Source organism: Condylura cristata, unplaced genomic scaffold, assembly GCF_000260355.1.
Source record: "Condylura cristata isolate star-nosed mole 26May11 unplaced genomic scaffold, ConCri1.0 scaffold00005, whole genome shotgun sequence".
In the NCBI taxonomy this organism is placed as follows: domain Eukaryota; kingdom Metazoa; phylum Chordata; class Mammalia; order Eulipotyphla; family Talpidae; genus Condylura; species Condylura cristata.
This window is the reverse complement of record NW_004567106.1, coordinates 49884062-49896561: the sequence shown is the minus strand read 5'-3', so window position 1 is coordinate 49896561 and position 12500 is coordinate 49884062. Positions and strand designations below refer to the sequence as shown.

The 12500-nt window shown below is 31.7% G+C and overlaps 1 protein-coding gene across 9 annotated transcripts in view; it reads right to left on the bottom strand.

Annotated features, from left to right (window-relative positions):
* The window catches only part of FOXP2 (forkhead box P2), a 244664-nt gene that overhangs the window by 42363 nt on the left and 189801 nt on the right, over window positions 1-12500 (bottom strand). For all 9 annotated transcript variants that reach the window (XM_004676956.1, XM_004676957.2, XM_004676959.2 and 6 more), the window contains 2 exons: window positions 5475-5688; window positions 3649-3753 (listed from right to left, as the gene is read on the bottom strand). In XM_004676956.1, coding sequence (XP_004677013.1) covers window positions 3649-3753; window positions 5475-5688 — 319 coding nt within the window. The remainder of the gene's footprint in view (window positions 1-3648; window positions 3754-5474; window positions 5689-12500) is intronic.

Here is a 12500-nt window from a genome sequence, read left to right as displayed (position 1 = left end):
AAACTGCATTGGATCTGTAAGCTAGGTAGGTAGTATGAACTAGAAAAAAAACCATAAATAGGCAGTCAAGTTCTTTTCTAAAAAACAATTAAGCACGCATTTCAGGAAGACAAAAAGTAGAAAAGGATCCTTCCAATTTATTTAATGCACAATTCTCTTTAACGAAGCTTTTAAGGTTATGAATGCATGTAGTAACTTCAATTATATACTCCCCAGATTAGCAATTCAATTTTAACCTCTAGATTTTTCAGATTCATTTAAAGTTACATTTTATAAGCTAAAAAGGGATCAGATTTAAATCCAAGTATGTCAGAGACTGTTTTAACAAAATGTTTCACTTGCATATCACTGGTGTTTGATTTATTTTGCATCAAGCTTTTTATGTTTAAACACTGACAGGAGTTTAAATACAAAATGTTAGCTGTCACTATTCATTTAGCTGATTATGTGAGATGCCTTAGTTTTGAGAGATGGGGGCACTGTCACCAAAAGAAACAACATTCTGACAAGTTCAAAGAATGCCTTCTTGAGGTCATAATTTTGTAGCCACACTGCCTAGTCAAAGACAAAGAAATAGACAATACACACTAAGTGAGAGCATAATTTTTAGAGAAGTCAGATGCAAGAAAAAGCACAACAACATTCCATTAAAACTACTGTTTCTACTACCACTCCCATTACTCTTTACACAGTATCAAGCCTTAAAAAAATGAGTCTTTGTAATAAACCTATACATTTATGCTCATCAACTAATTACTCTTTCACACAATGAAATTTTTATGGGCCCTAACCAGTCTATCTTTCTTCAAGGAGAGCATTTCCATCGTTGTACCTTAGCTTATGTTTTGTTTGCTGGCAATGGTGCATGCAAGTTCAAGAACACTTGTCTGCTAACTAGAATGTTGTTGCAAACCTTTTGGTTTAAGCTCTAAAGTCAGTCCCTTTACATTTAAGCTGACCTACATCAAAAAGATGATAGTTAAATTTGCAGAAAAACGACTTTGACATTGATGAGATATTAACGAAGAAATAACTTTTAGTGATCTAGGGCGATTCTCAATTAGAGGTCAGAGGAAAGATTAGCTTCTGTCAACATCTACTTATAGCAAAACTCAAAAATTTTCCGAAACACCATTTTAGTCTGGACTTCCTTCATATTTTATTTTTCTGCTTTTCTCTTGGCTGTTGCAATGTATAGTTTCTTAGTCTTATTTTTTTTTATTCAACAGAAAAGAATACAGCAATTGAATATTAATATGGAAATAAAAATACATATATGTGTGCACATATATATGTGTGTGTCTTTATATAGAGAGAGTACATAAACAACTGTCTTCTGGTCGATTTTCTTTGGTGCAGAGCAAAAGAGAAGAATTCTATCAGTTTGTTTCAGGATGTAATATGAGAAAGGGAGTTTAGAACACAATGTACTTTCAACTATCCTTTGTTATTTAACATATGTTGGCTAAATTTGAAACCAAAGTACAAGTTATCTGATGCCAAAATAAAGCTGAAGTTATATACAATTTATTTCCAATGAATTTTAGAAATAAAAATGCCACATTATTTTCTCAAAAACCAAACCTAGATATAAAATTTCAGGAAACTGGAAAAACAAGAAAACTGAGGGCTTTTTGAAATGTCTTATATACCATGCTCTACCTCATTCCCAGAGTCTCAGTTCTACTCCATAATTACACAAGAAAAGCTAAATCTTCTTTCCAGGAAAATTTGTATAAGTGGTAATGCTCATCTTCACTTCACTTTCCACACAGAGACTAAATAAACTTTGCTTTTTAGCATGAACAACCAAAATCAATTAATTTTACAATTTTTAAATTTTTTCTTCAAATTTCAAGTCAATGCCAGCATGGAAATGTATGTAATATATTTTATTTTAGTACATTATACTGGCATTAGCTGTACTAACAGAATTTATCACAGATCTTTGAGTCAGAGAATCTAAAGCATATCATAACAAAAATGGACTGAAAGAAAGGCCTTAAAATCTACTGTCATTATTTCTGTCATCCCTATAAAGTTAATGGGTTGGAAAAGTGGTCAGTCTTTGGAGCCAAAGTTGATATTTAATTGAAAGGAAATGCTTTTTTAATTGTAATTTCTTCAGTTAAGAAAAAAAAAAAAACACAACAACACTGGCATGAATATGAAAAAGAACCATGGAGGGCAATATGAAGGTTAAAATCAACCTGCTTGTTAGTAATAAAAACACAGGAATATTGAAATGAATAATTTTTTCCCATGTGCTACAGAGGAAATTATACTGAAGAAGAGATATCTGTATTTTCTTAAACACGTATTTTGAATTTTATTAGAAAAAAAAAAACTTAGAGCAATAAGATGTAGGGTGAGTGGTCTAGCCTTAAAGCTCAAATGACCAGCTTTAGAAATATCCAGAATAATCTAAATAATCTTGAGATAAGTAATAATATAACATACTGATATTGAACAATTTTGTAGTTGTTAAAAAACTGACTGGCCTTCCTGTATTCTTTGTTTTAAAGTATTATTTGTGTTATTTTGCATAGCAGGAAAACTTTAAAGAAGGTATTTAACATTTTTAATACTTTTTTGTTCAGAACAATGTCATCAATTTTATACCACCAAAACAGTACCTTACAACTGTTTTGCAAGCATAGGGATGTTAATTTTCATTTAAGACCATTTTTTCTTTCAAATTATCAGAAAGGATAAAATGTAAAAATCCTTTTGGAAGTCTCACTGTAATTCAGCTATAAAGTTATTATGATGCCAAGTACTTGTGCCTTGTTGTTGAGGTGCTTTTGCTCTATACCCTGTAGTCTACCATTTGTAAACACATCCTTTTGATGTTTCTGCCAACATCCTGGCAACAAAGCAGTGCAATTTCAAATGAGCTAATTAACTTAATTGTTGATGAAGCATGAAACAGTTCATTCACCCTGTTAGCTGCTCCATGACAACATAAGACTCTCAGCCTGTGAAGTTACTCATCTCCATAAATCTATCTGTAGACCTCTGTTTAGATCTCCTGCATACTGGAATTGTGCATGGAAAACATTTCATGAAAGATACATGTTCCCATTTGAAAAATAATCCCTTTAAGAATTAAAAAAAATAAGTTCTATTATATGAAGACATTAAAGATACAGAAAGTTGTTGTTTTTAAGCTAGAGAAGCCATGTACAAATATATACCCATGTGTGTATCTTTGTGATTCTGAAGAAGTAACTATTTTTTTAAAACTTAGCAATTTTTACCTTTAATTCTTAGTCTTGTTATTAAATACACATATTAAGTATCTATACTTAAAGAACTGTAAAGTTCACAATGTAAAATGACATGAAATTTTACTTGAATTTTTCATAAAAAATCTTGTAATAAAGTGAATAATGCAAATTTGTTTAATGACATTAAATTGTAGGATACTTTTCACTCCTACAAAAACCTCTGCTGGAAGTTTTATAAAATCTTTCTGATGAAAAAGGTAAAGATGAAGAATTAACCTCCTTGACTTTGCTAACCCACTTGTTGAAACAGAAAATTTTTAAGTGTGACTTATGAGAGACCTCATTTTGCCCTCCAGCTTCTTTTATTTACAACAAAATACCAAAACTCTCATATAATCCAAAATTAAAAAAAACCTACTTTAAAAACTGTCCAAAATCTTCACAAATGCTTTCACAGCCTGGCCATTTGCAAACTCCATGGCCATAGAGAGTGTGAGAGGCCCCAGTCTCCTCATGTGACGAGCTGTAGTGAAAGTAGGAAAAGAACTCTGCATCAGATTCATCTCAAACAACCATAATCGTTGCAGGCTGCTAGCGCCTGTCAGGTTACGATCAGTGACAAACAGGTCAAAACAGGTCAATTCAGCTCAGAGCAGTCAGAAAAATTTAATCGTTCTATTGAATAGTTCAACTGCCAAGGCTAGATGATGTTCCAATTAGAGGAGAAATAGAGCCAAAGATGACTGTTAATAAAGGATGAAAAACTAAGAGGACTGTATAATATCATATGCTAATCCTGCCTTATGACCTTAATGTAACATTTACCTCTAAATAAAAAAATATACATTCACATGTACTCAAGTGAAAAAAATATCTTTTTAAAATAAAGTAACAGGCCCATCACTATAAGATATTTCCATCTTATTAAAGAAGATATGGACTTTTTGGATAATTTAATTTATTTAAGATTTATGAACAAACCATCTATATTTTCACTGTTTTGGCTGATCTAACGGAATTCAGTAACTATATATTTCCACATTTATCAACACTTTCAATAAATAAGTATTCTACCATACAGAGAACCTTAGAGAAGGCAACCAACTTATGAAATATGTAATCACCTGAATCTCAATCAAAACAACAGCGTGGAAGCATTCAGAGGCATACCTTTTTATAATAAAGAAGCTAACAACAAAAATTTCATGACATTCAAAGGAAGACCAGAAGCATCACAAAGTTAGAACATTCTATTTTGAACCATCTTGTAACTAACTATATTTATTTATTTGAAAAATATTTGCCTATGAGAAAGAACAAAATACCGACAAATTGATATTCAAATTACATGACAGAATAGTACCCATCTACTAAACGTAATACAAAGTTTAGTGCTATACAGCACAGGGTCCTGAATTACTCTAAGAAATTATACACTGCAGTTTAATTTTTTAAAAGGTATTTTTTTTGTTGTTGAGTAATAGTTTAGCCTATAAATTTCATGTACATAACCTTAAGGAATATGATTAATTAGTCATAAGCCTGAATAAAAGGAGTAAATTGATATAGTACATGGGTGCTACTTGTACAAAGGCTTTTTATACAACCAAAATAGAACACTGGCTGAAAATTATCTCACATAATTTTCTCATTGTTGGTAAATGAAGTAAAAAAGAATTCCTTGTGAATTTGAGTCAGATTTATATTGAAAATTAGCACCAAAATTCATTGTTATATACTGACAGATTACATTATGCCACACAATATAAAAGGCAAACCAGATCAGCTATTTACTGGCTTGTAATGTTCATGTTTATATGTTTACCTATTCTCTGGTTTCTAAATACTTGTTTGAAAGACATAATAACAAAGATATGTATTCACCTTTCACTATTGAAACTGGTCCTTAGGTTAACAAATGCCAAAATATTCTCAACAGCAACAAGTTAATCACAAGATCCTCGTTATAAAAATATACTGAAAGTAATTCCACACACATTTTTTAAGCACAACTTTCTTCAGAAAGTATAGAAAATAATTCTGTACACCAAATTGTTGGTATCTAACTTATTTTTGTAATGTGTATATTATCATATCATATATATGATAATCAAAGATTCCTGTTAATTTTTTTCCTCTATGCATTTTCCCCTGTTATGTACAAATCAATTATTTTTTAGTTTTATCAATGGTGACAGTAACATTTGGCCATGAGAAAGATAGAATAAATCTCATGAGATTTACCTGTCTCGCCTTGCATTTAGGACTGAAGACTGTCCATTCACTATGGAATGATGGGTTATTGGTGGTGATGCTTTGGAAGTGGTGGAGGAGGTAGTCGAGGAGGAATTGTTAGTAGTGAGGTCTAGCCCTCCATGTTTAATGCCATTGTCTTCCATACTGTGAACTCCAGTAACTTCTTTCCATAACTGCTGAATCTCAGCAGGACTTAAGCCAGCTACAAAATGAAAGAAAGCCCCACTAATATAACAAGGTATAGTTTATATAATGAGCTTAGTGTATTACTGGATTAATGCCAACAATGATGTCACCGACACAATTAATATACAATAATAAATCACAATGCCATCAGTATCATAGATTTTCCTCTTGAGTAGCTAATTATATGCTAAAGACTGCCAATTTGGGAATAGTAATGAGAATAATATCAAGAAATAACACAGCAACCAAACTATGGTATATGAAAATTAAACTATTCAACTTTAAATAGTAGCTAGTATTAAGTAGCTAATAGTTGCTAGTATTAACTTTGATCTGTAAAGAACAGAAAAAAATGGAAATAAGACATATCAAAATAAATGAGAAGGAAATAATGAGGGTAAAACCATGTCATGAAAACCAGTAAACACTCAATTTGAAAGAATAATAGATTTTACAATTATCTGATTCTTTTTATCTTTCTCAGAAAGACAACTAACATAACTGAATTTCATTTTAAGGTCATGATGCTAATATGCTTACCCATATGGATCAATTCAGCAGATACTATTTAAACATTTCCTTCATTTTAGGGCTGACAGAATAAATCAACTACTCATTCAAATATCTCCTTAGTTTAGATTATGAAGATTACCTGATTTATGAAGAATGAAATGCAAATGCTAAACACAATCCTTTAGATTTGAACTATAATTTTGAAATAAATATTGAGAAATTTATATACATAGTACTTGACTTACAAAATAGCACTTTTATGTGCCAAATTTACTTATATTTTTTAATATGCTTTATTAGAATCCTCACTATAATCTAATCACTACAATACACTACAAGCCAGTTAATGGGTAAGAAGACAAAATGAAAGAGAGGTAAAAATATATATTCTCATGATCATAAAGCTTACCCATAATAAAGCTATGATTTCAAGTCAGGTAGTATGACTTGAATGTCTTTGCTCTTAAAATATTATATTAAAATATGAAAACTACTAAATAAAGATATACAGAGGAAAAAGTAGTCAGAATTGCTATAATTTAATGAACATTTACTACATTGGTGCTCAACCTAGTACTATGCACTCATAAACTCAGTTATTCTCAACTGAAGTTAGAGATCATTGCATTTTACAAATGAGTTTATGGAGTTTCATAAGATTAAATATGTTGCTCCAAATCATCAAGCTCATAACCAGAGGATAGAATTGTAATCCTGTTGCTCCAAAATCTGTGATTACTATGTCCACCGACAACATACAAAATATAAGGATGGAAGTGCCGATCAAATTAATTCCACCTCACTACACCCCCACAATTTGAGATGATATAGTGATGACCATCAGTAGAGAGGCAAGTGGAGGTGAATTGGGATGGAATATACAGAGGAGATTGGGGGAAGACAACAGAATATGATGATGAGGAAGCCCTCTCACCCCTACCCCTGCAAAATGAAAAAATAATTCATCTAGATATAGTGATGAATTAATTTAAGTGACAGAAGAATTTTCAGGGTTCCAAACATGACTCTGATCATCACAGTCATATCTTAAATTGTTATATCTGTCACCAGATTGTTTTATTTAAAGCTATCATTTTAGTGATTCTTGTTCCTTGAGGTTTTAAGACAAAGCCCTAGACTAAAGACAAGACAAGGTAGCTCAGGTTTCCAAAGTTATTAAAAATATTTTTCTGAAAAACAAAAAAAAGAAAAAGAAATGAGAGCCTTAAAAAAGGCATTTCTCTGTTACAGGGGAGATAATTTTCTGTAAAGATCATCAATTACTGCTTTAATTCTAGCTTCAATATAGGATTTTGAAACTTTCTAACTCTTTGATTACCTGTCTGAATCTGTTAGGTGGCCTAAGAGCAAACTCCATCAGCAGATCCTTTTCTGTGTTAAAAAACAAGTCACAGGGTGGGAACACACATCATCTTGCTTGCTCAACTTTCAACTCTTCCCTGATCACTGCTACAGCTTCCTGACACGGTTTTCTTACTTTTCCCTTGCCTTCATAACATTTACTCTTCATGTATGGGCCAAAAATTCTCTCTTTAAATGTAAACTAGACCATGGTGCTTCTCAGACAAACCCTCTAATTGTTTCCAGAACATGTAGGAAAAACAAAACAAAACAGAACAAAAATCTAGCTTATTATGGCCTTTGATGCTGGCATTTATTGCTTGGCTCTTGCTTGCTTCTCTGGCCTTATCTACTGCTCTTTTTACATTTCATTCTACCTTTGACTTCTGTTCCTTCTCAAATGTATCATGCATTTGCTCACTTTCTAGAACCTGCTTGGTTGTTCTTACACCTTAGACCACTTGGACTGGAGATCTTCTCACATGCTGCCTTTTTTTTTTTTAGTCAAAACGTTCAGATTCTGAGAGGACTCTGATCACTCTACAAACCACAGTCCCTTCCCATTCTGCTTTCTGTCATTTCCTTTACCTCAGCCTACTCTATTTTTCTTTACAGCATTTATTAGTCTCTCAAAGTATACTATTTGTTTTATTTGTTACCATTAGTTTCCCTCCACTCAATTTAAGCTTCATAAAAGTGGATAATTTTTATTTTACTGGTTTATCTCCACTCACTAAATCCATGTTGATATGTGCTCAAGAAATATTTCATTCAATTGATTATAACAAGTGCATATAGCTCTCAAAGATATCTTGGTTTCCTCAGAAAAGTTCTGTGGCTTTTAAAGCACTGCTATTCTTTAAAGCTGAAATCTAAGGAATTATAAATGGTACTAGTTGAGTAGCTAATAATATTTTATATCTTGTTTAAAGACTCTTATATGTTTTTCGAAACTATGCCAGTTAAAGATGTTATTAATAATTTAGTTTTGAATTTTATTAATAATTTACTTAACATAAGTATCTGCTTACCTTTTAAAAGTAGATTTCCATTATGCTATTCATTTGCATTGAAAATTAGTTAGTGGTACCACGTTGCTATCACAAAGATATATTACCAGACACTAGGCACATAAACATTTGATGAATAAATAACCTGCTCACTAGTCAAATAAAGATTCTTAATTAAAAGAATGAAATAATCTATTTTTAAATATTATATAAAAGAGGCAGAAATAAATCGGGTCAAAAAAAAAAAAAGAAGAAGAAAAGGTCCTAGCAGAAGTGATTTGTAAGGGTGTCTGCATATTGGAATCACTTTAAGATATTTTAAAACTTCCAATGACTGACCACAGCCAAACCACTTGAATTACAGTTTATGGAAGAATCGGTAGTTTTTGAAGCTCCAGAGATGATTCCAATGTGCAGATAATCCAGATGGAAACTTTTAAGAAGTAAACTATCACATTGCTCATGACACAAAGTTTCCACATCTATGGTTTGTTGAACTCTTTTCTATAAATGAAAAACTCTTACAAACATGAAACTAGTTAGTAAATTTTGTAAAAATTTGAGTTTTTTATGAATATTGAAATTATGATGATTTGTAAGAATTACTTTAAATTATTTTCCAGGCAGTAATATGACAAGTTCAATATGTCCTAAATTGTCTTTCTGGTACAATACATTTCTAAACACCATTAATGTAAAAGTATATTGTGGGGAAAAAAAACATGTGAGTTTATATATATATATATAATTACAACTGTCTTACTTTTATATAATAACTAATTGAAAACTCTAATCTAATATGATTAGCATTATTGCTATTATTTAATTTTAGAGTTGAGAACAATGAGCTACAGAACAGTAAAGCAAATCGCTGTAGAGCTGATACACAGGAGGGAACCCTCATATTTTCAGGTCATATCACCTTCCCAAGACTTCGCTTTGGGGCCATAGTTACAAATTCAACTCCTCCCACTTGCTTACTTTTCCCCCATCCTTGCTTTTGAAATGTTCTCTTTAGCATTCGTCACTATATATTTTACTTAACTTATTTACTGTCTAGCTTCTACACTAAACTGTCAGATTTATGATGACAAATATAATTATCTATTTTCCTCCCTATTTTATCCCTTCTGCCTGTAAGAGTGCCTGCAGCCATTACTTAGAGTTGTTCAGTTGGGCAGAATGCTGTGTACTGGCACATAACCTGGTAATCAGTGGTCTAGACTATTGTAAAAGAATAGTCAATTTTAAACCTGAAATGAAGATTATTTCAAGTATATACATATAACATTATTGTCAAAAATGTTATAATTGTGTAATTTAAAAATTCCATGACCACAAAAATTTGAGAAACTCAAGACTACTTTCTGATGATGACTAGTTGTTACTGGTTATTGCCAGTATTACAGATAAACATTAAAATGTTTGATATCCCAGAAGTTGAACAAATGAAAGTGCAAATTCCTAATACAATTACATAGAATACTAAAGATATAGCAATTAAATAATAACTACTGAACTCAGCATTCAGAGTCTATAGAATAACTACTTAAATGCAAGTAATGTGTTATGGTAATTGTAATTTGATAATTTCCATACAGATTTTAGATCCGAAGGCACACAGTGCTACAATATGTCAATTTACTTAGTAAAAATTACATCACCACCTTTCAAACTCAAAACCAAAAAATTTTTCAATATCTTTCCATTCTCTTATGTCATTATTAATTTTCAATATTAAATATTTTATGAATTATGATACAAAGTAAGTCTACTATAATCTTTTAATTAAATTATTTGATAGAACTTTGCTTATTTTCTAAGGTTACTTATATTTTAAAGTAATAAAGAATTATGGTAGAAGTATATTTTTATCATTTATATATTTTGTTTTGTCAATTTGATATTTAATATTGAATTATGGAAATACTACCATGGAATTTTCAACTTTCACGTAAAATTTTACATTTTGAAAAGTCAGTTTACACATGTAGTCAACAAAACTGGATTACTTAGAAGGATATACACAACAAAATTAAATTTTCTACCACAACTGACACCTCTGGGTGCTCATTCTTCTCTCCAAGAACAATCATTTTAGTTTCTGGGGTGTCCCTTATAGATCTTTGTTATTATTCATTTATAATTGACTAGAGGCTTACTGTATCCTGCAAGATTCATGTCCACTGTTAAAAGGTATTTTTTTTTTCAGATTTATTTATTTATGTTTACAGAACTGGGGTACAGGCCAGAGGTGTGGTGGGTGAGAGGATTCACCAGAGACAGATTGGGGAGCAGAACAGGCAGATGTAATGAGGGCAACAGGGAGCTGGTCAGGAGAGGTCTGCCAGGCCATGTGGTTCAGATCCCTGGCTAGGGATGGAACTTGTGCTGCAGGGGCTTCTGAGAGCTTCATACTGTGGTACTTTAACCTGTTGGGCCACCAGGGAAAGCCAAAAGTTATTTTTAAAGAAAGGTGCACTGAATATATCTTTGTTCCAATTTTGACTTACAGGAAATAAATACATATACTGGGTAAAACTGAGCACAGTGACAAATATTTCCACCAAAGAAGGAACTTCTGGGATACAGGAATACATCTGTTATCAATGTGTTTCTACTATGATTTTAGCACTAAAATTTTTAGTCTACACAAATATTTTCTTAGGTTTTCCTTATCATGTAGTAAATGTAGTAAAGATGATATTCTGCTTTAGTCTTCTCTCATGAAATAAATAATTGCAAATAGAACTGAAAAAAAAAATAAGTGACCTAAATAGAATTGGTAATATGCATGTTAGTTCAGTAAGCAACTTCACAATAATTAGAATTATAATATGGGCCCTCCCTGGTGGTGCAGTGGGTTAGCATGCAGCACTGCAAGCAAGCTGCGGCCACTTCAGAGCCAATTCGATCCCCACCCAGGAGGTGATCCACAAGGTGCAGCAGACCTCTTTTGACCGGCCCACTGCTCCCCTCAGCAGTGTACTTCGTCGATCTGCCTGTTATGTTCCTCACTCTGATTCTGGTGAATCCTCTTGCCACCCCTGCACTTCTGGCCTGTGCCCCAGTTCTGTATGCATAAATAAAAAATAAATCTTTTAAAAAAAGAATTGCAATTTAATTTAATCTCAATTTTTCTATTTTGTTTACATTTCATCAGTAACTAACTCAACACACTCAATATTTTCCTACGTACTTAATCATTTATAAGTTAGTTTCATACTTAAACATCATTCAAACTAACTTTCAAAGTTTTATTTCTGTGATCACAAATGTACACTTAAACTTCAACTCACTGATAGGGTTTCAGTATATAAAATCCCTCCAATTTCTAAATTGAAGACCTATTGGTATTTGACAGGGAATACTATGAGGACTATGATGGTAACAAAAATTCTGCATTATGGGCAGAGTTCATATTGTAGTATATTATCCTGATTAGATACAATGTGTTGTATACAAGCAAATGATTGTTGATTAAGCATAAGATCAAGGATGTCAGAAATGGTGCGAAAGAAGGCATGGGACTATTTAGAATCTATAATCAGGAAATGAAGTGAAAAACAAACAATGGTTTCGGCTGAATACTGAGGTCAAAGATAAACTTCAGCACATTTATAACTCAATATAAATAAAGCTATTATATTTTATCTTAAAAGATTTCTTTTTTTATTATTCAACTTAATTCTCTTAATTCCAAGGTTGCCTAGTTCTACAAGTTATTTCAAAATACAGCTACTTGCATAGTTAGCAGTTCCTGATTGACCTGTCTGGTTGATAACAAAAGTAATAACTTTTTTTACATTTTAAAATATGTAAAAAGCTGGAATAGAAATTTTTACCACTATATTTTGACCTGTAGAGTGATAGTAGACCTATGAACATATTGTGGATTAGAATATGCTGACTTCAATCTTAGGTAATACACATCAAAGTTTAA